The sequence below is a fragment of the Dermacentor albipictus genome, chromosome 4 (assembly GCF_038994185.2).
Source record: "Dermacentor albipictus isolate Rhodes 1998 colony chromosome 4, USDA_Dalb.pri_finalv2, whole genome shotgun sequence".
In the NCBI taxonomy this organism is placed as follows: domain Eukaryota; kingdom Metazoa; phylum Arthropoda; class Arachnida; order Ixodida; family Ixodidae; genus Dermacentor; species Dermacentor albipictus.
The window spans coordinates 150,286,228-150,312,966 of record NC_091824.1 but is presented as its reverse complement, the minus strand read 5'-3'; the positions used below and the strand labels follow the sequence as shown (position 1 = coordinate 150,312,966).

At 46.7% G+C, this 26,739-nt stretch overlaps 1 protein-coding gene across 3 annotated transcripts; it reads right to left on the bottom strand.

Annotated features, from left to right (window-relative positions):
• Positions 1 to 257: 257 nt before the first annotated feature.
• LOC135909794 (uncharacterized) lies at positions 258 to 25,595 on the bottom strand. 3 transcript variants are annotated; one of them, XM_065441857.2, is made up of 4 exons: positions 7,689 to 7,822; positions 7,109 to 7,183; positions 2,049 to 2,440; positions 258 to 717 (listed from the first exon to the last, which is right to left on the bottom strand). In XM_065441857.2, the coding sequence occupies exons 1-4, from the start codon at positions 7,728 to 7,730 to the stop codon at positions 546 to 548; spliced, it is 681 nt and encodes a 226-aa protein (XP_065297929.1). In that variant the 5' UTR covers positions 7,731 to 7,822; the 3' UTR covers positions 258 to 545. The 3 variants fall into 3 exon arrangements, with proteins under 3 accessions (XP_065297929.1, XP_065297930.1, XP_070394264.1); XM_065441858.2 differs by having other exon boundaries at positions 2,049 to 2,425; XM_070538163.1 differs by lacking the exons at positions 7,109 to 7,183; positions 7,689 to 7,822 and adding an exon at positions 25,463 to 25,595 and having other exon boundaries at positions 2,049 to 2,352.
• Positions 25,596 to 26,739: the final 1,144 nt, after the last annotated feature.

The window sequence follows — 26,739 nt, the reverse complement described above, 5'->3', positions numbered from 1 at the left end:
CCTCTAGACTTCCAAAGGGAATAATGAACAATCTTTTCGAATAAAGCAAGAGATATAGCAGCATAAACACACGAATGCAAGGTATATTCTCACGAGCGTTAAACAAAAGAGCGTGGATATCTATTATTCTTATGCACTAATGTCTAGGCAAGCTATTACTTGGGCCCAACATTAGGTTTATTTGGATTCCCATATATATTTACTGAAAAAATGGTGCAAATGTGTGTTGACACCGGAAAAATAAATCTAGAATGATGTGAATTATAAAAAATTTCAAACCTCTTCGTATACGTCAACCACGTATACTCGAAATACATTTAACCCCAATAATTTTTTGCAATGCATGGTACAAGAGCACATCAGAAAGAACGAGCCTAGCCATCAACGAAATATTCAAATGTTAAAAAGAATGGCAAGGCTGGCGGTAACCGATTGTTCAACAGCTCCAGCAAAGGTTCACGTAGCACGGTTTCAACAGAAGTTTTCAACCCAGTGTATTCAACAGAAACATTTTCTGCGAATATACTGGGCCCTGCCATGTCACTTCAACCGCATTCAGGTGGGTTGCAGTCCTTTCGCGAAACATTTGAACTCGCAGCTTGTGCGGAAGACCCCGTGATTATTGCTGCTACCGCTGCTGCCCTGGTCGTCACTGCCTCTGCTGAACACTGCACATCTGCATCCCCCATGGCCATCAATTTAGAGGACATTTGTGGCCTGCACCAAAAGGGGATGAAGCCAGAAGATTCAGCTTTCATGAGGGAAACAGCGATAGACTTAGCTCAAAAAAGACAATAAACACGCGGACCGATACAAGAGCGGTTGTGAAACCGTGCAATAATTTACATTTTATATAATTTTGCGTATTGCGTTAGCCATTCTGAACCTAGCTAGACGAGAATTTTAGCACAAAGCTGTCATCGGAATGCGACCGTCGCCTAGCAGGTATCAAATTCATGGCCTCACTCTCGTCGGTGAAACTGAAAAGCGCCTGAGGTACCACGGTGATTCAGTGAAAACGACTACAAGACACAAGAAAAACAAAAGCATACGCACCATCAAAAAGACAGCTCTCGCTTCCCAAATCAGCCCATAAGGAGCGTACGTTACTGGAACTGACAAGCCTGACGAAAGCATCGATACCCCTAATTATGTATGTGCAATCCGTGCTGTTGCTATGTGTGTATACTATATTTTATGACATGCTAACTTACCGTTGAGCAATGTATGGTTGACAGGGCCTTAGTGAGGCAATGTTCTGCCTTTAGCCTTGCCATCCACGACAAGCTTCACTGTGTCTAAATCAATGCTGAATAAATAAACAAAAATAAAATTATACCACGGTTTGAAAGCGCTGTGCTAGGAGAGCAGGTTAAATTCACGCCCCTGTTTCGGGATATAGATCGCATCAAGTTGTCAATATAGTCTCTACCATCAAACCGTTCGACGTATGATAAAGTGGAATGTAGAGACACACACCGATCTTTACAGCGGTGTTTTGCAGTTTTACGCGGAAACGATAAAAACTAAATACTGGCACGTATACATGTTTATGTTTTTTTTTTTAGGGTGACCGCTTTTCGCCGTCTAACAAATGTTATCGCTCAACGCGGAACGAGCCCGCACGTATTGGAAGTTTCTCGAATGTTAAAGATGGTTCTATGTGGTGTCTGTTCTAACTGAAGCTTATGTAATCTGATTGCATGTACGATGGGTATTGTGTAGAACTTTCTGGAAGACACGCGGGTGTCAGCAATTACTCTGAAACCTTCGATGGCTCATGTATAAAAGCCAATGCCTTTGACCGGCAGATCAGATTTCGACGATCGCCGGCCATGTTCGCTGCTATCGCTGTGCTTTGAGTGTAGCCTGTTTTTGCGGGCACAACTTCGCCAATGAACGTTAGGTACGTCAATCACTTATTCACTGTCACTGCTACGTGACAATACCAAATCTTACGTTGATAACATTCACGCAGTCCCTTTGGTTCGATATTCATCGTAACACAAAACGCATAAGTTCGTCATAACCGGCAACTGGTCACTGACCTGTAGGATTTAGCAGGTGCCGCAGGCACAGTGACGTTCTCGCCATAGGCGATGAGCTGTGCGAGCACAGGGCTGGCGAATTCTTGCGGCCTGCTGGCGCGGTGCCTGACTGCGACCACGTCGGCGCGAGCATGGAACGCAAGCGCGACGAACACGAAGAAGGCAATGACGATGCTCGTGGAGGACACGACGGCAGCCACGATAGCCCAGTGGGCTTCGGACACGCGCTCGTCCTCGTCGTCGAAGTCACCACGTTCCAAGTGCTGCCAGCGGCGACGAAAACCGCGGTCCACGTCTTTTGCCTCTGGAGAGTCGAGCAATGGGGTGGTGTGCGGTGAAGGAGACGCCGACAGATCCTCCAGGGCGACGGAACGCTTCTGCGACGTGAAATTCTGCACTTGTTAAGGCGACAGCTTTCTAAGTTTCTTCCGCGGAGTTTCGTGGTTGTTTAGCTAGCCGAATAGCAGTGGGAGAGGAGGCACGGGAGAGGGCGACGGGATATGGTGTGAGATTAGCACCTGACGAGGCGAGGAGTGGTGCGGAGCAGTGGTGCGCGTCGCAGTGGCGCCACTGCGTGCATTGGTGGTGGTCAGACCACCTGAATTCCTCTTCTTCCATTTATTAGGCACAAGTGTCTTTGAAAGTGGTTGAAATTACAGACGTGCAATATGCTATGTACTGTCATCGTCAAATGAAATCATAACAAAGGAGCGCGTGGCCCGAGCATTAGTGAAGGTATTAATGAGCGCGCCGTCCAGCCATCACCAGTGACGGGCGCGCACATCTGGTTAGGCCGCACTAAGCGATATCCCTCTAGTGAGATAATTTCGCTTCTCATCTGGGCCCGTATTCTGAAACATAGGCCTTCCGCGAAACTCTCGCCTTGGCCACGCCTCCACCAAAGGCGCATGCTGATTGGCGGTTTGAGGAAATACGGAAAATAAAGAACGCTCTCTAGCATTTCCGGCCTACGTCATTTTAACGTCATGGTGTCGATGGGTACTCTCGACGTATATTGAATAAACGAACACGTCATAGGCGTCTTTTGGCGGTCGGTTGGTGGTGGTGCGTAGTAAAGATAAGATAGGTGGTAGTTTATTGTAGTCTTTTTTGTGACGTCTTACACGTATTGTTTCGCGGCGATAGTTATTGATTCAGTTAAAATGAAACATTTCACACTTTCTTATCCAATTTATTTTACCTAAAGCGGCCGCAATCAACCGCGGTCAGTGCGCAGAACCCGTGTTGCGACCACTACACTCGAAAACAACACACTCGAACCGCTCTGCACTTGCACGGTGCGCTCTCTCATGCGATGTGAAGCGTTCGACAGCGGGTGTTGGTAGCGCACGCTGATGTCACGGGGAAGCAGCGGCTTGATTTATTGAACGTGACTATCGCGGAAGGCGTACGTTTAGGAATGCGGGCCATGGTTCTTATGTTTGAAAGGGAGAAAAGAGAAACGAAAACAGAAGCTAGAATATTGCTGTTTATGGGGAGTATGGTCGCACAGTTCACGGAAACCATAAGTGCTATTGGCGTCAAGTGAAGCGCAAACAGCGGTGCGCGTGGTACAGTTTGCACCATCATCATTACAGATAGATTCTCTCATGCGGTTTACCCCTCGTGAGCCACATCCATTCTTTCGATCGACAAACCTGCGCAGCGCGTTATCGCTGGTAGTCGCGACGGAGGCCGGCGCGGGCGTGCCGAGCGCGTTTGGCTGTTCGACTCCCACACGAGCGCAGTGCGGCCAAACCGGATGTGCGCGCCTGTCACTGGTCATCACTGGACGGCGCACGCTATACCTTCACTAATGCTTTGGCCACGAGCTCCGCTGCTCACGTTTCATTCGACGCTGATTGCACTAGATGCTTGGATGCTCTACGCGATTTAGTATCATAAATGAGCTAACGGCACTTGCTTTAACAATCACCGTTCGCGTTGGCTGTATACTATGTATAGTATATAAGGCTATTCCATAGTTGATTGACGTCAATAATAAAGCAACGATGTAAATATTTATCTGTTTACCAGTTTACCATCTTTTTTATACGTATGTTTATGAAGTACCGGCATATACATATGTTTGAATGTGTTTGTTTTGCATATTTGCGCGGGTATATGTGTTCATATGCATGGATATGTTATTTATTTACAATTTTTTTATTTATGCAAGGTGTGCGCGTATGCATATAGTACGTGAAAGTGTTACCTGCTTTATTATGACCAAAATCAATTCAAGCTGTTTCCTTAGCGTTTAGTTCCGACTCGCCGCTCTCACTGAAATGAAAATTGAAACAAATTGAATTGAATTATATCTCTGCGCAGTTCCAGCACATACGGGCTATGACGTAACGCCAGCTTCGCTCGTGCCAGCATCGTTCAGCTTTGATTAAACTTCAGCAGCTGCCCACGCGCGCATTAGGCTCAGCGTCTGTGACCGCTTACGGTGGCACAAACTACCACTGACCTTTGACAATCTTTTCTGGGGGCTCGTGCGCAATTTATTATATGTAATTTACGTGCTCAAGACCTGAAGTTACACGACGACGTGGTTGTCGAAGACTTTGAGCAATAGGGAGCTTTAGTTGGGCGCGAACTTCGATATTACTTTTCGTATAGGGGAGGTAGATTCCAGAAGCGCTCTTCTTAGGGAAACCGGTGAAGTAGTGGTAAATAAATCTAGTTACATTTTAGACATAAAGCTTACCTCTACGCTGTGGTGCATCAAAAATATTTATATAGGGCATTATTGTTCCTAATGCCGAAAATAAATGTCACACGACAGTCTTAAGCACGAAGTTTATAGAAGCGTGACTGCTAACTGAAAAGCGATATCGTAAGTCACACCATGTCAGAGTGCCTAAAGTGGACGAACACTATGTATAGCTATAGGTGTTTTTTATATGAAGAGAAACTGTAGAAATCGAATGTGGCAGATATCATAATTCTTCTTCGACTAAGTTATCCGAACAGGCAGACATTACTCGCACGAGAAAGAAAACGCTAATTCGCGAACTAAACATTCACTACCTGTTTAATTAGATATTTTAAGATGCATACGGTTGTTTGCGACTTGTAGACAGCAAGTTCACAAGACGTTTTCATGTTGAATAAATTCTTAGGCAGGCATCAGTTTCCAGATATGCACTTCCAAATCGGCGCGACAGATGTACTGGTGTTTCAGATAAATTTGTCTTCCAATACGTAACTAGACGTTTTGTTAAAAAAGTAATTAACGCAAGAATGCGCTTTTACTGAAACGTGACGGAGTTTATCTAAATACCGGTGCTAGTTTCGAAACTCCATCCAGGTGGACGTTTTGTGAGAACTCGCTGCCTTTCCTTCATCAATTATATTATGTGCTACCAAATTACTATTCCAAAAATTTATTAGTAGGCCGTTTTAATTCGAGAGCATTACTTGGCTCATTGTGTGACCCCGATGTCATCGGAAAGCCGTGGCAGAAAATCCTGTACAGAAAATCCTGTGCAGAAAAACCTATGCGCGTGCTTGGCCTCTGTCTGGCGGGTGATTCACTAGATGGCAGAGCGAGCGGCGATGGAGCGAGCATGGCGAGCTGCAGTCACTCGCTCTGCCTTTCGCGTTGTCGGGTAGCCATAGATGCGATCGTCGGGGCCCATGGACGACGAATACGATGCAACGCGCTTCAGGTACCAAACGGACGATGACGGCGACATCCACCCGGAGTATAAGCGGAAGTTCGCCTACAAACCCGATGAAGTGCCACACCATGGTGCCACTCGAAAAAGTACGTTCATCACTCGGTAGAGCGGGGTCATCGCGCTGAAAAGGGGCGTTCTCATCGAGAGTGAACATTCAACGTAATGTGCGTGAAGCAGTGCTTTAAAGAGAACTCTGCAAATAAAACTCAGCTTAGAGATCGTAATGTGGTCGGTTCGTCGTCTTGCGTTGTTGCGACATCGTAAGTAGCAACAGCACACTCGGAAACCTAATTGAGCAGCACTAAACGCAGCAACATTTCGAAGCAATACGAAACTCTAGACATAACTCAGCGACACACTCAGCGACAGGTTATGCTCTCTTATTTACACACCACAAGAATTGCTCATGAGCCTCCGTAGCCTTTTAGTTCAGTCCATTAGGTACTTCGATTACTTATACAATGCATTGCAAGTAATATGTGCCTGTTCGAGTAAATGAAATGAAAGAGTGGTATCTGGCCCAGGCAATGTTCTAAAACTACGGTCAGGACTAAATCAAACAGACGGTATTGGTTTACAGCTTGTGAAACATTGTCAAAACTTTTCATTTAAAAGTTTGCACAAGCCTTATTGTGAAATTAGCGGTTTGTTTCAGAAGAAAATTTGTCCGCGTTTAGTTCAAGGACAAAACGCAAGAGCAGCCAAGTCACTGCAGCACCTTGAGATCCGCGATACCCAAAACAGATGGAAACACGGCGGGAGCACGCACTCTAAGAAAAAAAAAATGGCTGTGGCTTAGGTAAGGTTACGCCCAGGATGCGAAGCATACTAGCCTTTATTTGAACGCGACAGCATTAAGGAGCTCGTGTCGCAGAAAAGCCGGTGTCGTCGGCGTCGGCTCAGGCGTGCGGCGCTTGCTCAGGCGCACATTTCGTTGTCATGCCGAATGCTGCGTTGCTCGACGCTCACCGCGTCCGATGCGGGGGGACGACGCCGCGAGCGACGGCGCGAGTTGGAGCCCCGTTTCTACTCTGTCGTGACGTCACGGTGTCACGTGGTATTGAAGGCGACACCGCCGCGCCTGAGGAGCTCGGTTGAGCTCTAGTAATATGCTTCGCATAAAATTTGCGCCCTTGCTGCTTATCGTGTTCATCAACTATATTTGGCATCTATCTTTAATGCTCCACTCTCGGTACTTTCAGGCCACAACGCACGCATGAACGTGACATTGCGTTCCCGACAGGAAGGTAGCGAGTGCAATGTGTTAATAAAGCAATTGGTGTACGATGCAATTAAGTCCAACATCTATGACAATTATCATTGGGGCACTAGATCAACCCCGTAGAGTGTGAAAATGTTTAGCATCTGTACCTTATGAACCTCTGGCCATATCTTGAACCGTTTTCCGTCTCTCCTGCTCGCTACGTCGTACGTCCTCTTTGAAGGCTGCAAAATATATAGATTTGACGCGGTTACCTGTGAATTGATAACAGACTGCTTCAGGCTAAGATTTTCAATGTAATGTAATTACGCAGGAAGCATATGTTAATAAAATTTCAAAGCCCAGTTATATAAGCGTAATATATCACCAAATTGCGTGGCGTAAGATAATGGCAGTCACCTTTACAGCGAGCTGTTTTAGCCGCCAACTCCATCCAATAATTTTCGTGCTTCTTTCTTGCTTATATGCATTACTGAGTGCGCTTTCTATAGTCGCTTTACTAGAACCCACATGTGAGAAAGTGAAGCGTTAAGCTGCGTTATGCACTAATGGAAGTGCCTATTAATACAACCTTGAAATAGCTTCGACGCTTTCACCAAACACATCACTCCTGCTCATCACAGCATCAACTTTGACTAAAGAATAATTGATTCTCGGCCAGCAATTACCGCTTATACTGCTAATAATATTCACAAAATTATAATCTGGCGAAAGATATTTCCTTCTTACCTTGCGCCCCGACGAGAAGCTTCTCAGCGTAATTGTGGTCATCTTTTTCAGGAAATCTTGTTTGCTCGCTAACAAAGGCGCGTAGATTGGACAGGATTGGATTTCCCTTTACGATGGCGCATACCCACTGTAGGGGATTGGCCATAATCCTGTTGTTTTCTTCTATATCTTTTTTTTTTTGCGATAACGACTATCCAAGCTAAACTACGAAGCTCGCTTCCACGAATGTACCATGGCACCCATATTATAAAATAATCCAAAATTTTACAACAAATCTACTAAACATTGCTCTGACTCGAAAACAGACGGCAACAGCACATATTCATACAATCATCCTTAACTGAGAGCTTCTGCCTTGTGTAACGATATCTTGTGCGAGATGTGCGCTGCGCAAAGAAGGATGAATTCTGTATTTTCTTTTGGAAAAACAGAATGCCAAGATGTAAAATATCGCTTGAAGATAAAGACAAGCAAAATCAAATTCATATTTGAAAATATTGAAAGTAACGCCACAGAAGCTGAAGTCGAATTCCCAAGATATTTTTTTTTCCAGAAAATGTTGACTATAGCTCTAACGCGATAATAAAAAAATAAGATGGACTTCGCACGACACCACCGTGGAGGACTCAGGATGAATTTTCACCACTGGGATTTGTTTGATGCGCAAAGTAATGCATGGCAAATTGTTATACAGCCAACAGACACTGAAGCACAAGCAACATAAGGGAAAAAAACTGTTCATTTATTTAAGATATAAGAAATAGGAAAATGGCAAATAAAATTTTACGAATGCAGCTTTGCATCAACGGAAACTCCCACATTATGTGCTTTGTTTTCTCGTTCACTTTCATTTCCTTTCATCTTACTGCATTAATATTTTCAATAAACGACTTAATTCCTCATATTCTTTCCTCGTACCCAGAGAAGCCACAAGACCTTAATTCGAGGTAGTAATGAACAGGTTACAGAGGCTCCTTCTAAGCCTAGCGATGAAGTTGTAAGGATCTTGCGAGACATGAAACGGGGAAAAGCGGCAGGAGAAGATGGAATAACAGCCGATTTCATCAAAGATGGAGGAGACGTAATGCTTGAAAAACTGGCGGCCCTTTACACCAACTGTCTATCGACTTCAAGGGCCTCAGAGAACTGCAACAATGCCAACATTGTACTAATCCACAAAATAGGAGTCATTAAAACATCGAAAAAAATTTAGGTTCATTGGTTTACTTCCAGTATTATAGAAAATATTCACTAAGATAATCTCCAACAGAACAAGGGCAACACTGGACTTGAACACTGGACTTGAATGAAGGTAGTGCAGTACCGGGCCAGCCCGCGGCGGAGGTAAAGCATGCGCTATGCGCTCCCCATACATGGGCAATCCCGAAGATAGTAAATGTCGGGAGGACCCACGCCGGAGGTGAAGCAGGCGTTAAGCGCTTCCCATACGTGGGCCGATACCGAAGATAGTGGAACGCGGCGGAGGTAAAGCAGGCATTAAGCACTCCCCATATGTGGGCGTATCCCGAAGATATTTCCATACTGGCCCGGCCCGACCTGAAGCGGACGTGAAGTAGGCTTAAAGCACTCCCCGTACGTGGGCCGATCCCGAAGGGGCCTACATACACAGCTTCACTGGTCATCGTTCCTCACAGAGTTGAAGAGCATCGAGTTTTTTTAAAACTGTAGTTTCTTCCCGCGGTTTCCGCCAATACCGTCCTACCATTTGACAAAAATGACTGGCGTTATCTGTTGTAAAGGTAACGGCCGCAGTCGCAATTAGTTCAAAGCAGGAGAAAAAGCAAAAGTGATTTTGCTTTTTTTTATTTTTTAAAGCTTGTGCCGACTGTAACTTTCGCACCGTTACAAGTATTCCGGAGCCTTTTAAAGTCACCCTGCGTTAACAGGCAACACTAAAGCTACGACTGTCAGGGCTAAATATTCCTTCGAATAATGTCTGACTACTTACTGTGCCCTCGAACAACACCTCATCACTCTGAGTACTTGTCCTACACAAGCCCATCCTTAACGCAGGCGAGTTCCTCGACAAAACATAAGCCTGTTTAGGGGGCTTATGTTGCAAAAAAAAATTAAGACAAAAAGGTTGCGGTAACGGACATGGCAAACACCGTGCATGCATATACAAAGTGAAATCGGAACAAGGCCTGTTGCTTAAAGATTCACGTTCGATTTTCGCTAGGCCTACAAACCAAGGCAAGAATTACCATGTAGCAATGAGCACGTTTTTTTTGCGATATTGAGCACAAAATGAAAACATGACAACAGTGTAACTAGAACAAACAAGGAAGAAGAGAAATAAACGGAAAGACAAGGAGGTTACTTAGAATAAATGTTTTCTACTGTATAAATAAGCGCGAATAAGTGCTTAAACACATGAGCTTACAAACCTCGAGAACATCACTCAAGACTAAATCATCATAGCTGCCTCAATTGCCAATGCATTTTATGAATATCGCACGTCTTACTATGTTTTATTACACACCGTTAATTTCAACATTCAAGCTAAAACGTTCTTTCCAAGTAAAGAAAACGCGCTGTTCATGTAGTTATATCGGTATGTGGGCGGGGACCAAAGATAGTCATTGATGTTTGGTAGCAACACCGTCGTAGGACAAGCACAGATTGAATGAAAGGAGTTAAATGTCCAGGAGAACTTACCACAGTAAAAAGCTCGAATTTTCAATATTATCTACAAATGTACTGCTCACTCCAAGCAAAAACTTCGCAGAACCTAGATGTATTACAACTGTAATACAACTAATGGACTACAACTGTCAACATGTAGCCTAATCCGAATTTCCTATATTTTGCACGGCAACAGCTCGAAACCTTAGCAAAACGCTCAACGTGTACACCTTCAAGAGCGGAACGTCATGCACGGTTGGTCAGCTCTCATTTGGTCACCAGGTCTGCAACCGAAAGCGTCAGCAAAGGCCCCGATGTGACGCAGTGGCAGGTTGACCCTCATTTTCGGCGGCGGACGTTTTCGCTGAAGTAGCTGCCTTCGCTCAAACCCGTCGTAGTCCCGCTGGCAATGGTCAAGGGCGTAATACATGAAGAACAGCTGCGTCGAAGTATAGTCAGGCAGGGTGACGAAGCGATACTGCAGCTTCCAGATGCGGCGCTTATGCAGAAGTTCACGGAAAGCGTGCAATGCTAGTTCGATCGCCAGCGTCTGTTCGAGCAGCCATCGACGCAGCCACCAGGCTCGATGATCCAGTAAGCCATAGTGAAACGGCAGGTCCATTGTGTCCTGATCGGAGAGCGATCGCCAGTCGTCTTCCAGACAGCGCCTGACGCCCTCGAGGAGGCGCTTGGATTCGCGGCCCAAGTCCAGCGCAGCTTCGCGGTCCCACTCGTAGCTCGTGTAGAGAAGAGGGACCATGGAGGCGTAAAACCGGACAGCCACTCGGGAAAGGTGGAAAGCAAAGATGCTGCTGTTGGCGGGTATCGAGTCGTTAAGCAAACCTTGAGGAATGCGAATGCGGCGTAAGGTAGCATCGAAGTCGGGCCACATGGTTAATGGAGACAGCGGGTGCCAGCCGGGACCAAAGCGAAGATCGCGAAATGTCCGCCGAGTCCGCATTTTTCGAAAGAGGCGGACGATATCTGCCAGCGAGTTGCCAATGGTCAAGTCTGCCGGGACACACGCCACCTCTTCTCGGACCTTGTCGAAGGAAAAGGGAGGCTGCACGCGTATTCGCCGCAGTCGGAAGGCAAGCGCGAACAGGGCCCGTTCGTCAAGCCATGAGACACGAGGCAACCCGTGAAGGAAAGTGACCTCCAGATCAGACAGCCACCGCCGCTGCCACAGAGCGGTGCCCGCCTGTATCAGGGGCAGTGCCGCAGCCTTGACGACGCAGAAAGGTATGACGAGCTCCATAACTCGAAGGCACAAGCTGTCGGTATCGGGAACCTCAGATCGGCCTGTTGCCTCGAGGTAAGACAGCTCACGGAGCACACGCAATGACTCTGGCATAAATGCAGCCAGCCGAACCACAGCGCGGAACCCTAGGTGGTTGAGAAGGGCGTTTGCTTCAACCTTCCGGAGTTCCTCTGGCAGATTCCTAAAATAGTCCGCAGAAAGCAGGAGAACGTATGTGACTCCATTGCACTCCATTGGTCTCGCTCTTTTTGGTTCGAAGTTCCCAGCAGAGCTCAGTAGCCTAAAGAGGTCATTGTTAAGCTCGCAGTCTTTCAACATGGTAGCGTTCTCGTTGTATACAGCAAGGCGCTCGAGCCAATCAAATACCACCATTATTTCATCTGCCAGGCGCTCCACGTGCTTCGCGTCGTTGATATTAAATGCACGCAGAGTCTCTTTGACCGCACGATAGACAAGATCAGACTGCGTGTCACGCGGGAAGGGAAGAGGCTCTGGAGGCTTAAGAGTTGTTACGCCTCTTTGCGCGTTGACAGGGTCCACTGCTATGTATATATCTGCAAATACTGCTAAGCCGATGTCGCGCAACAGTTCCCCCGCGAAAAATAATGCATCTTCATGGTGGCGCTCTTCAAAGGTGCGAACTGGCCACTCTCGAATTCGCCAATGCGTGAAAACTTCTCGCATTTGATCAACAGACGCTGAAGCTGCGCTATTTTGGCATGTTCTTATAAATTCCACCGCCGGCTGAACTTTCGCTGCGTTCTGATTGAAGACTGAAAGTACGCTGCGCTCCATGTGGTCTTCAAGGAACACATCTTCAGATAATGTCCCTCCTCGGGTCACTTGTGCACTTCGCTTCTGTGCCCAGCGCTGGCAAACGTGTTCATAAAAATCCTCGCAGGGATAGTCTGCTTCGCTCAGCACGCTCTTCAGAAAAGTTCCTTCCTTCGCGCAGTAGTCACTATCGCAGATAAAAAAGCTAGGCACGTGAGTCGTTTTACTGAGCGAAGTTCTATTCCGATTATAGCTCAGAACTGATGGTTGAGGAGTTACTGCGATGGTCTCTGTTTGTACATGCGCGGTTAGTTTGGGGCCCAGGAATGTGGTGGTGCTTAGTACTATAGTTATCCACAGGAGCGTAAGCAAGCTCACCAGTGACACAAAACTGCGTTCAGGAAGAAAGTCTTGAGGCGTTTCCGCAATTTCAAACATTTCTTTTTCGGCAGTGGCTTCCTCGGCACAAGGAATCACCACTTCACAAACAAGAGCGCTGCCTCGGTGGTCAGCAGAAAAAGTCTTGGTGTCAAAGTCAGGCGTGCTTTTCATCCTAGAGAATGGCTTTTCGGGAATATTGATGTTAACTTCTGAAGCCGACTCCGCTGACTGTTCATCTTTATCGCTCAGATCAGGAACCGGTTCCGGCAGTTGTAAACGCTGCTCCTGCACTGACTCTTCCACTGGCGGCGACTCGTCCTTGTCATCCTTACCAGTCGCAGGCTTCGTCACACCTTTCAGCATTTTAGTTCTTGCCGCAACAGGTGGTGCCTTTGGAAGCCTTGCGGGCAGCGCGTCCTTGGAGCCAGTAGTCATTGATTTTGTCGTGTCTTTGACCGAGTCATACACTCGTGAGCTTCCAAGCTCAGCGGTCCTTGAGGAAGTCGCCGCTCTTATTTTTTCAGCACTTTCTCCTGTCATCTGGTTTATGAAGTCCTCGGTTGTGTATGGTTCCTCAATGACGCTTTCCTCCTCAAACAGCTCATCAGGTGGCTTTTTGGGAGCTGCTGCTTTTGGTTTCCTTGGCGCGATGGAAGGAACTGGTGCCACACGTTGCGTCTTGCGTTCAGGATGCGTGTTTGAGCTTGTTGGCTTCAGTACGCCCAATAAGCGGCTGCTTGCCGTGCTCCAGCTCCACCCTTTATTCGGTTTAGACAAACTGCTGACTCTCTTACTGGGCCCCCTCTTGGACTCCACAGACTGCGCTTTGGAGGCATTGCTTGCATCGCTAAAGGTAGCCGAGGTGCTATCTTCCCCATGCTTTTTACCGCTTTCTCGCGTATTTTTCGACTTCACATTTGGTTGCGCCGGCTTCAGAGTATCATTATCAGTATCTGAGAGCTCGGAGATCAAACTGTCAATCTCTGTCGAAATGGCGTTGTGGCTTGGCAGGTCCATCCTGTCACGCATCGCTTCAGGTGATATAGACTTCCTATGCTTTACGAATACGACATCAGGAATGTCAGATTCTAGTAGCACCATGATCATGGGCTTCTCAGGTACAGGAGTTGTGTCATAAAGAGACTTCTCTGCCTTGCTGGCTACTTGGTCTTCCGGTTGCCCACCTGTTCCTTGCTCGTTCAGCGTAGAATCTATCGCAACTTTCCCAGCTCCTACGACAGTCTCCGAGTTTTGCTCAGACGGCTCCGGTCTGTATGACACGTGTTTTGTTGTTGGCGTTTCGGCGCACAATAAAGATGAGGAAAAGCAGGGCATCAACCTTCCAAGAAACGACCTGTTCTCTTGAGCCTCTTGTTCATCTTGTTTATGAGAGGTCGAGCCATTCTTCGCGTCTCCAGAAATGGTATTGGAATTACAAGCAAAGGACTTGGGATAGCCGGCTGAAGGCTCACTCCCAGCACCTGAGCATCGATGTGCACGCCGACCCCGATGGCGTGTCCACCAAGATGAAGTGTCTGTAGGCACGTGCTGAGCCGGGAAACCACAAGGTGGCACTGCATAGGGCCCCGGCAAAACAAACGGCACCGTGGCTGGGACGCCATCTCGAGTCCATGAGAAACCCTTCCTGGCCACGTCCTGTGCTTGTTCCAACAGCCGTAAGCGCTCTTCAATTCGAGATATTTGCTCTGCACCCTGATCTTGGCGCAGACGCCCCACATCCGCGTGCCTGCGCTCATTCAGCCGGTCCAGCTCACTCTGCAGTAACTGTCTTTCCAGCTGCAGGGCTTCCTCTTCTGCACGCAGTTCATCGAAATGGGCTTTTTCCTCTTCACGTTCCACTTCCAGAAGTCGCAGTTTGCTTCTGAGAAGCCGCGCCTCCTCCTCTGCTCTTATTCTGGCCTCAAGGTCTTCACGTCTCCAACCTTCAGCGTGTAAGGAGTATGGCCTGTCACTTTCGTATCCAATTAGGCTTGTTGAGTAAAGTAAACTGGGTTCCGAAGGCTCCATAAAATCACTTTTCCTACGCCCAAGGCCGATGCAGTGATCTCCGCACTTGACCACGCATGTGCACATCGAACTCACACTCTTGCTGGTAGGCAGCTGTATGCGACGATCTTGTGGTGGACTACGCTGGAACAGAGGCTGCTCGCATGCTGGCCTTGGCGGACTGTAGTGGGCAGGACAATAGGGTACCTGCTCAGCTCCTGTGTAGTATCCCAGACCATCAACAAATGGCTGGCGTGTGTCCCGAGGGCGTAACATGTGCGGCGTCCACCATCGTTGAAACAGGGGTGGTGGAATGGGTACTGCCTGCGGTCTGTGAGCTCCCCCGCTGACTGTCGGAAAGATATGGCCATGTGCAGTAAATTCAGGCTGCATAGCCCCATCCTTCGTACGTTCGGTGGCAGCCTGATCAAAAGGCATCCGAATTTCTGGGCGTGTTGAAAGCTCATCGATTATCGGTTCCGGTCGAGTCTTCCACACCCTGATGCAACTTGGCTGTTGTTCTATCTGCCGTGAGACGGTCCCTGAAAATAATCTGTTTAAAGGCCTTACTACCCGCGTCTTTCGTAGCCGGGGTCCCAATGCCTGTCCATAAAAATTTTGTTCAGGTTCCATCATTTCCTCAGTTATTTCCTCAATGTAACCCATGCCCTGCACTCTTTCAGCAGCTGCGCCAGCGCTGTCAGCGGCGCTCGCTTTCGCCTTGTCAAGCTGATACGTGTGAGCAAGCTCACGCGGATCATACATTTTGCCGGATGATCTTCCATCTTGCCGAAAATCACGACGCTGAGTTCGCTTTGATTTTTTCTTACGGCCGCTTCGTTTCTTCCGTTGTCTCCGGGTGTCGTCCTCTTCACCTTTTGCATCTAGTTCAGCTGGGCTTAGCTCCGAATCGCTGCTTTCTGGCGATTCGTCGTACGCGCCTTGTCTGTGAGTTTTCTTTCCACCCTTTCGCTGGCGGTGATATCCTTCTCCGTAGCGCAGCGGCCTATCTAGCCGGTCCTCAGAGGGTGACCATATTGCTGTAGGTTCAACAAACTGATACTCAATAACTTCTGAGTCTGGTTGCTCAGGCGAAGCTAGACCGAAGAAGGATAGCAGCCGTTCCAACCTCGTCTCAGACCGAGGCCTCTTGACAACGTAGGTAGCAACCGGCCGCAGGGTTAAGTCTGTGTCGTTTCGCGTATCTACTTGCTCAGCTCGCCGGTCAATTGTGCCGCCATCTGTTTCCGTACTCGCTTCCACCGTAGTAGGCCGTTCCGTCTTCAGAGGCTTGGTAGCCATCTTCTCTATATCGTCGACGACAGCTTTAATCTGCTGCGTGAGGGGCCCAAGCAACTGGGTTTCAGCGGCCATTGGAATCACCGGGGGGACTTCCTCCTTGGATGGAGGCTTTGCCGTGGTATCTTGTGTCTCTCGCAACTTTCGCTCTTGTTCAAGTTTTCGAAGGGCATTCTCTTCATCCAAACGCTTTCGCTCTTCTTTAAGACTACGAATTGCCTCCTCTTCTTTCCTTCGCTCTTCAAGCCGCCGGCGGAATTCCTCTTCCTCTATATTTTGCTCTTCACGCCGCCAGCGCGTGTCCTCTACCGGCATCCGTTGATCTTCGCGTCGCCGCCGCGCGTACTCTCCGTCCATGTTTTGCTCTTCACGCCACCGCCGCTGCGCATCTTGTTCCGGTATCTGATACCCTTTACGCCGCCGGAGGGCTTCCTCCTCTTCCCGCTCCTTCACCCCTTGTTCAGTTGGCCGCCTCCCGTCCTCCTGCCCCTCTTTTACCTTTAGCCGGCGGGTTTCTTCCTCTTGCTCTCTCATCTCCTCCGCTTCCCTTAGCACGTATGCTTCTTCCTCTTGCCTCATTTGCTCCGCCTCTGCTTCGAGTGGCAGACCTTCGTCGTAATCTACGCTAGTGCTACTTGTGCCATGATCGAGTGCGTCCGCGATAGCACCCGAGGACCTCTTTTCTGCTTCGCGGACGAAGTTCATGTCGTCCCGAGCCGCCTCTTTCTTAGTGAGACGCCGTTCCTTTTTTGCCTGGCCTCTCCTGCCGACCGGGCGCAATATCCCCTGCCCTCGCGGTTGGCGTTTGCCGGGGCCTCCACGTTGACGCGGTCGACCGCGCGCAGCTCTTCGATGCCGCAGGATCCCACGGCCTGGCCCTTGGTTCCCTCTATGGCGGCGTCCTCTACCGCGGCGGCCTCCGCGGAAGTCTCCATGATTGCCTCCACGAGCCCTTCTTCCTCTGCGAACCATCCGAAGTTGTTATTTAGGAACAAATGAAGACTGCTTCGACTACGCTTGTTTGATGCTGCTCATCAAACGGCAGGGCTAGCACGCATCCACGCGCAACAATAATCTTCGTAGTCTTTCTCGTCCAGCTTGGCCCGTGTCAAGTGATAAATCAGCTGAGTAGGTATCTTTATGATTGCAGTTTCAAAAAAATAATCTACTAATTTTTTTACTTCTACATTTAGAGAGCGTGGTCAATATTACGATACAACGAATTACTCTATGGCAAAGAATCTGAATCATCTCCTACGTCTTCTTCTATCTGAAATATTACACAATCACGACGGGATGCAGGTGTAGGCCAAATAAATAAGTGATAACTATCAATATAGGCCTATAAATTAATAGGTAAATCACTGCAAATCCTAACAGGCGCAACGATTGATCTCAGTTGGCAGACTAGGCTAGTTTATTGACGTAGTCTGCCATAATGAACAAAGGAAATTACAGAATATACCAGCAATGCGCTCCAATGCGTATTGGAATTCAGGGCTGCGTTTGTTTGCTTCTGTTGTCCATGTCCCTTTTTCGCAGTCAGTCATTCATCGTCATCATACTCATCAGCCTGGTTACGCCCACTGCAGGGCAAAGGCCTCTCCCATATTTCTCCAACAACCCCGGTCATGTACTAATTGTGGCCATGTTGTCCCTGCAAACTTCTTAATCTCATCCGCCCACCTAACTTTCTGCCGTCCTCTGCTATGCTTCTCTTCCCTTGGAATCCAGTCCGTAACCCTTGATGACCATCGGTTATCTTCCCTCCTCATTACATGTCCTGCCCATGCCCATTTCAGCATTATATCCCAAAAAGTCCTGGTGGTCTCAGTGCCAACATTTCCTTACATAAACAGCAAGAGCTTTGTTTATATGGCTCACAAAAAATAATCTAAAGCAACTTGGAGAAGCAGAAAAAAAAAACGAAAACTAATGGGCTGGGTTACACCATCCGCCATACTCATTCAACGAGGAGGCTTAACTCATCTATTCATGTACCCGCTAGACTATTACGAGCAGAAAACAGCGCTAAGCGAAAGGATGAAGGGAGAGAGACACAGACCACAGCGCTGCGTTCCTCTTTATCCTGTCGTTTAGCGCTGTCTTCTGCTCGTAATAGTGAACCAACCGGCCCAAATGCATACTCTTCGGTAGAATATTTTAATTAATAATCATGTGAAAATATCAAACATCATGAAAAATTTGCACGGAGACAAGAAGACAATGCCGAGAAAAGACAAGAACGAGTGCTAACTCAACAACCTTTTTCTCGGCATTGCCCTGGTGCCTCCGCGCAAACTTTTTCAGTATGCATTCCAATCAACTAGCCCAACTATCGGCTCTCCTATGTATAAAACATCACACTCAGGCAAAGGTAAGCGAAGTATTAATTTTCTCCTAAAAGGAGCACACGAAAGGAAGTCCACCGTCCAAAATTTAGTTTGACCACCCTGATTTTATTGATTGATTTTACTGTGCCCCCAAGACCGAAGTATTACAGAGGGGAGTGGGCAAGAAACATATACATAAGTAAATAACAAAGCAGCAAACACGGTTAGTTATTACAGCAAAATTGATTAGTTAATTGTATACCGGAGTGATGATGTCTGATACGGCCGAACGAAACTGATTGTGACAGCTGCTCCGGGAAGGTGGGTCTATTCTTGAGAGGTCCTAGAAATAAATGATTCGTGAAAGGTTTAGGTGTGGTATTGAATTTTCGCAACCTTAAGGCTATGATCAATACGAGAGGAAATGTAGATAGGAGGTGATATAAGATTATCGCGCAGGAAGCATCGCGGAAATATAATTTATGAAATAAAGGAAGGCGAAAGCACTAACGTCGGGCTGAGAGTGGAGCAAGTAACAAACAGTGTTTCATGACAGTTACGCTTGATGTGCGGCTACAATTGGCTGTAAATGAAACGGGCGCGCTATTGTTTTAGATTTGTTTAAGTAATTGAATAAAGGTTTCAAGTTACGGGTCCCAGATGGATGAGGACTACTCCATTTTACTCCTAATAAGCGTTTTCTATAAGATTAATTTTACTGACGTAGAAGCAGAAGAAAAATTTCGGCGAAGATAACCTAGCATGCGGTTAGTATTGTTAAATACCTTATCGATGTGCAACGGCCAGGAATGTGACGAGATTATGTGGACGCCTAGGTATTTGTTGAAGGATTTTCGAGTTAATACTCCGAGTACAAACTTGGCCCAAACGATGCGTCCCAATCTTCTCACTTATCCATATTTAGACTGACTAACAGAAAATAAATCAGATTTCCATATAACGGGTTCGCATTTTTTTTTTGCTTATGTTGCATTGTCATGTATATAAGCGTTGTTTCCGTTTTCTCGTGTTTCTAAACCTGTTGTAGGCCCTAACCATTCACAGTACCTCTATTTGCGTTGGCAGCTGTGTTATCGGTGTTGGCCAGGCAACCGATGCGCCTTTCTTCATGTAAATATCGGTATGGTAGAACTAAAAAAAAAAAATCGCGCAGCATTGCTGTACGTGCAGACTGCTGGCTCCTGGCACTGGCAGAGGCGGTCGTCGCCATTCCCCCCCCCCCCCCCCCGTATACACCCGGCGCCCCATACGAAGTTCATCCCCTCGAGAGTTAGCAGCACCAGAGACTACTCCTGTCCATTTGAAGGCCAGCGAAACAATGGAGAGAGAATGTGCCAATTCAAAAGAAAGCATGAGGTGCCACCAGAGCACGTCTCATCATAAGCAGGGTGCCAGCACTACAGATGAGAATTTACTCCCCTGGCGTAAAGCAGAGCTTTGTGAACCTCATATCGAGTTTCCTGATGTACGACTTTTTGGAAAGACCAAGTCATTATGCGCAATTTCCAGCAAGATAAAATTGCTCTAAAATGCCCAGCAGCACACAGCGTTCACCGTGGAACGTTGGACATGCAAACAGAAAGCGCTCGGGCATTTCACTGTGTTTGGTGTCCACCGGCTGAGCACGCAGGGTTCGACGCATGCCCATTTAGGGAACGGAGATGGGCAAAATTACCGCATACAATGTGAAATGCTGTTTTAACTCAGTTTCCTCCAACTGCAGTGAGAGATGCAGCAAAATTTTATTGACGGTGTAGATTTAGCGGGAATCTGGTCTCATTCGTGAGTGTCATACACTTCTTTAAGAAGCGAGTGCTCAATTTGTATTGCATCAGTAAGTAAGCCTGTCACACGACGAAGTGTATAAGGTGCCCTAGAAAGTTCATTTGGTGCTCATGACTAAGTCTCGCAAACTACATTTTTGAGTGTTTACTATGGTTAAATTTTCTTTTCTAACGATTTTCTTTGCTGTGTCATCGCCGATGCGTGCCCCACCACGTTATTGGAAGTGGTAAAGTGTCGAAGCGTCGTGGTTGGCCTCGGCAACAATGCCCCTCGACAGTGAGACGGGGTGTCCTACTTCCGGAAAAAGAAAAGCTTATGCTGAGAGCATGGGCGCCTATAATAGCATATGGCAATGAGTGAAAAAGTTCGCATGCAAGCTTTACAAAGATGGACACTAGATCAAGCCGCCGCGGTTGTCTAGTGGCTATGGTGTTGGGGTGCAAAGCACAGGGTCGCGGGATTGAATCCCGGCCACGGCGGCCACATTTCGATGGGGGCGAAAAATACACACGTACTTAGCTTTAGGTGAACGTTACAGAACCACAAGTGGTCCACGTTTCCGGAGTCCCCCACTACGCGTGCCTCATTATGAGAAAGTGGTTTTGGCACGTAAGACGCCATAATTTAAGTAAATTTTTCAACACTAGATCAATTCGAATTTGTAACACATTACCTAAAATATGTACAATATGATTTCTTAAAGCTATGCTGTCTATGGCTAGCCAATTCGTCCGCCCGTCGGTAGGTCGCCCGAAAACCGTGTTTGATGAGTTGTTGTGTTTATGCCTTGGTTATGCAGTAAACGTCAGTCTAATGTAACATTTCACAAGGCATTAACACCGACAGCTTCACGATGCCTGCAATGCCATTGGCAGGGCTAATCAAGCCAGCGTTGTTAGACTTCTGGTAACCGCCAGGGCGCTTTCTGCTACCCAGTTGAAACAGTCTTGTCTGCTGCATTTCGTCAACGTTTTGGGGCCTTCCAGTTACATATACAGAAGCAAATTGCTGCAATTTGATCACACTTCGGGACAAACCACTATACTTTTTTCTAATGAAATAACTAAACCCCTTTTGAAAAGTGTACAATTCAAGATTTCCATGAACAATATAACGCTGGTCTCATTCCTCTAATGTGAACCTGTCTCTTTTTGAAGTTTGGTTCTATAGTGGAGTGACAAGCGCGATAAACAACATATATATGCCCCACTCACTGCAATTACCAACCACTGTTATATTGTTTTCCAGAAGACGTGCCTGTCAGGGCGCATGCGTGGACGGGCTTTTCCTAGCGAGTAATGCTATGTTCAGACTACGTTCGTAAGGCGCCGATTTTTCGTAACATACGTAAGCGGAAGCGCAACAAGCGTATGCGTCTAGTTCAGACTGCGAACGTAAAGGTACCAACGTGCGCAATTCTCGCAAAAATCGTGGGTGAGAGTGTTAAAGGGTCGGCAACATTTACGACTGTTATGTTACGACCGTTGCGACACAGCCAATGACCGATAAGCTTTTGGCTTTCAACAACCGGTGACGACACTTCCGTCCTCCCGTCTGCAGACAGCTCCGGGCGCGGGAAGTGCCATTCCGCCATTCCGTGCGCACGATTGGCTGTGTTCGTGAAAATTTTTGCAGTGCGCCTTGCGAGACTGTTTTCATTTCATCTGGTTTATCCGCCGAGGAAATCTATGGCCGCAGATGCGTGCTCCGAACTTCGATGAGTGGTCTCATTAGGTTTTCAAGGAAGCGGAACTGCTGGGGCGACATGCGCATGATGTTATGAAACATCGCAGCGTCACCAACTCGGAGCTTGGCGAAAAGGTTGTGAAAATCGCCGTCCGCGGCCATGTCGAGAAATACTTGCCGCACCCAAACCCTTCTGCGTCGCCTTCGTCGTCTTTGGGCGATTGAATACATGACTATAAGTTTGTTTTGAGCGTGAATTTCTTCGATCTCGGCCAGCGCTCGCATGTTGGCAGGAGCCATATTGGACCGCTGGTGACGTCGATTCTGCAGCTCCAAATTTGATTGGCCTGTTGTAAAAGCCGTAATTTAAGCAGCAGTAAATGTGAACAAAGGTGCCGGCTTAACTGCCGTAACGTTTTTTACAGCCGTTACGTTCGATACGCCAAAAGAGCTATTACGCGCGTTACGACCGTAGTGTGAACATAGCATAATGCGTGCTTATCGCTTGCTGTAACATTATGGCTGACTTGAAGTAAGGGGCGGGGAGGGGGGGAAGCAATTTATAATGCGAGATTGTAGGCACCCTGCTGTATCCAGTAGAATAATTTTTGTCTTGCATGTTCACGGCAGCAATTAATGTTTAGATCAGGAATGTTTACAGACCATGCTCAATGGGTGCTTCAGTGCCCTTTGAATGCACCCGGCCCGTGCGGTACCTGCTCCTTCTTTTAGCACAAGGGCACTTTTTTCAAATGCCAGCCTTAAATAGTTCCCATAAACGCGCTTCGAAAAGAAGAAAAAGAAAGGAACGAGCAGTAGGCATTAGGCAGAGGAGTGCTATTAGCGCCACCCCTATTAAAAGAAACTGGGCTCGTATTCACAAACCTCTATCGCGCTACAGTTGTTCGTAACAACGAAATCAAGCCACCTTTGATGCTCGAAATGTTATTAGTGACGGCAGTCCAACAATGGCATAAGCACTTAGGAACGAAAAGCTGTGTGAATTCGAACTCTGCTGGGTTAAGAAACAGTGCAGATAGGAGGCCTTTTTAAACAATTATTTCCGCTATATATCCATTGCAAGACATCTTACGCGTTACAGCATGTTGTCTCAGACATCAAGTAAAATGTTTCAGTGGCCTTTTAAGATTGTATAAAACGCATACTTTTCGAGCGTGTGCATTTTTTTTTTTGCTTGAAGTGGTATGCTATGCGTTATGCGACAGAAGTGAGCCTTTCTCGCGTAATTCTGCCTTATTTTGCTCATTTGACTAATGTAGCAAGCGTGTGATGAACGTACCATTTTTTAGTGTCGTTACCGACCCGCTGTCGATCGGCGTTGTTCTACACCTATTTAGACAATTCAATAGCATGTATGAAAATAACATCCTCACTGATACACGGAGCCGCGTCCAAGAACATATTGTTGAAGAGCGATGGCTACAACACTAAATAAACTATGGCTGCAACGCTAAAAGCGACCTTTGCTTCCATTCTAGGAGTCGGCGCCAGGGCTGCGACTAGCTCGGCTCAACAAAACCACGCAGCGATGCTATGAAAGGAAGCCAGCGAAAGGCGCTTACACCGAGACACCGTAGAGTGGTGTTTAACGCCTCTTCTTTCCGTTCTACAGTTTACTTCCTCGTCCAGAAGAAATGATAGAAGGACTGCGAGAATCGGAACATAATCCAATCCCTCAATTGCCCTTCGTGCAACAAACGTACACCGCTCTGCAAGCGGCAAACGCTGCATACATTCTGTAGACTTTCATGGGCGCTACATGAGTCCTCCATGCACTAGCGTAGATGGCAGGTCTAGGCACACAACACAAAACACGTGCAGTCGGCAAATGTTAATACGTATAGTGAGCTATTTATAAAAATAGCGTGAAACCATGTACTGCAATTTGACAGAGCCCGATCGCCGACAGACTGCTTTGCGTATATCGCTGTAACTGCGGCTTCAATAAACATTTGTTTTCTTTAAGAAGTCAAACTTTAGCTCGAACAGCTTCGGAGTGAAAAATAGCGTGTGGTTGGCACTAGGTTGTGTCAGAAGGGTGATGCATTTCAGGGATGACACAAAGAAGCAGAATAATCTCTCCAGCATATGTACATGCATGGTCGTGAAGAAATTAATTTGCGTATTCGATTGGTTCGTCATTATTATTATTCCTAATTTGTTCTTCAGCGCCCTTTTTTTCCACATGTTTTTATTATTGATAATTCAGACTGGCTGACCAAGCAAACTATATCCTTTTCCGCTTGCATTCATTCACTTAGCTACAATAATATTATAAATAATTTTGTCATTGCTTGTAATTCCCTTACAAAAGCAACCCCGCTTTAGGCGAATAGCCAAGGGGGATGACGCAGGCAGATAGAACCCTTTAAGGGCATCGTCACCAGAACCACCACTATCATCATTATCATTATCATAATCATGGTAATCAAGAACGTTGCCACTGTTCTTTCGTGTGGGAGCTCCTGTGAGGTTTGCGATGAAGACGCGACGCTGTTCGCCTAAATTGAAAGCCAAACCTACGCGAAGAAGCTGCACGATGCATCCGCTGCCAATGGTAAATACAATTTATGTTTAATTTTTTTTTTATGGCAGCACTCTAAAAAACACTGCTTCTTTTTTGACGCCGTCTGGTTAGGCAAGTAAATGCAGTTGGGTGACTCGTTCCTGGGCATGGAAAAGCGCTTTGCCACTATTTTACGTGCCTATTTATACCTACTTACGGTGTAGTTCTGCAGCCATGTACTACGTATTATGAAACATCCCGCGTAGCTCTGAAATATGCTCTAGGTGTTCCTTTGGGGAAGAAATGCTACACTGTGAAGGCTTCATACTTATACGCAAGACTCACTTCTAATTTGGTAATTAAACTCAGCTTGTAGGTTTATTTATTAGCACCTTCACCCTAATAATTATGGACGTAACTGTGGTATACTCCCATTAACTCGCCGACTGGAACACCTTATAACGGTAGTGATCGAGCACCATTGGCACCGCCTTATGTTCGTACTATTTATACATGTTCAGCTTTTATTAAAACGAGACTCTTCGATGGTTTTTTCTTCAGTCGTCTCCTTACTACCCTGTCCTGAGACGCCAGCCTGCGGCGCGATCCGTCTTGTTCTACGATGTGTGCACGCATGTACGCGAGTGGGCGTGCGTGTGGAAAAAGTACTTTAGGATGCATGCATATAATACTCGTTATACGCTTCTGGAGATGATATCCATAAAGTTAAGCGTCACCACCACCATCTTACAATGCGAAAGAAAAACATTGATGGAGAAAAGAAATCGCCTTTCTCGTATTCCCTACGAGTTTAATTATTTATATTTTCCAATTTTTCTGTTTAAACATTGCTGGACATTCCATTCCACTTTGTGTCGCTGATTTTAGGATTAAGCCGGAACGTTTGGGCAAATTTTCGTATCTGTATTCAGCCAAATGAAATATATCAGCAGAAAACAAGCAGCTCTTGTTCTCTAATTAGCCTACTAGTTGCATTAACAAAGCAGCAGCGGGCATGGAAGTATGATGACCGGAAGAACCAATTCTTACGCACCTGTTTTTTCGTCCTGCAGTTCGTCGTTGTCATCGCGGTGGGCACGTCGGTGGTTGACCTTTGGGATAACCTTCCACCCTTGGACGGAATTTGTGATGCCGCCCTCCTCTGAACCCACATTTGCTAGCAACATCTAGCGTGGACCTGACCGACTGCTTCGAGCGCCTCCTGCAGTTCTGCCAGTGCGCAGCTGCGACGTAAACGTCATCGCCCCTGGAAAGGATGAGACCCAGCATTGAACGCTATCTCTCCAGTGGGCATGGAGGCACGATGAACGGATGAACCAAAGGCTTACGCATCTGTGTTTTTCATCTGCCAGGTTAGTTGCTTATCCAAATTACCTTGTCGAAGCTTCATATCAGATAATCTCTTTATATCGCGCTTCCGTGCCCTGAAGTAGTCATATTGCCCTTTTTCTCCTTGCTACTTCTTTGTGGGAATGTTAAAAGCAACCTGGACCCGGATAATCTTGCAGAGGCTTTTCAGACGCTGAATTACTTGAATGAGCGTACAAAGTATCTTAATTAAAGCAGCAGCAGCAGCCTGTTTCAGAAGCGAACTACAGGTGGTCGAAATTTCCAAAGTCCTCCACTACGGCGGGCCTCCTAATCAGAAAGTGGTTTTGGTACGTAAAATCACATTAATTAATTAATTAACTGACTAACTAATTATTATTTAACTGTTTCAGAAGTGATGTCTGAAGTAAAGGACAAACTAGTGAAAGCTAAAAACCAATCTTCCGTTTTCGAGCAGTGGCAGCAACATATGAAAGAGCTGTATGCCGCAGTAGAGCGCCTCAAAATAGACACGTGTGCATTTCACTGATGCCTTGATGAATCAGCAGATCGGTCTAGAAGAAATAATCTGAGCTTTTGTGGAATACCAGATGCCGCAGACGAAACTTCGTACGAATCAGAGAAAGAATACAGCTGAATAATACTATGAAAGTTGACATTAGAAGTTTTGGCATATGCCGGGCGCACAGAATGGGGCGCTTTGATTCAGCGAAAACTCGACCACTCATAACTAAATTTGAAACCCATAGAACCAGGGAGCTCGTCTCCTCACGGCGAGGATTGTTTAAAAACACGACATAGCAACGAGCGAAGATTTCTGCCAAGGAACGCGGAACAACAGGAAAGAAGAATCTATAGAATATGCCAAATCGAAAACCACGTTCCTCAAACTTCGATATAAAAGCTAACTTTCGATGGCAAGTGATACGGGTATGACGAAGCCAAAGACAGCATTTATGAAATACACAGAAAAGGGCATGC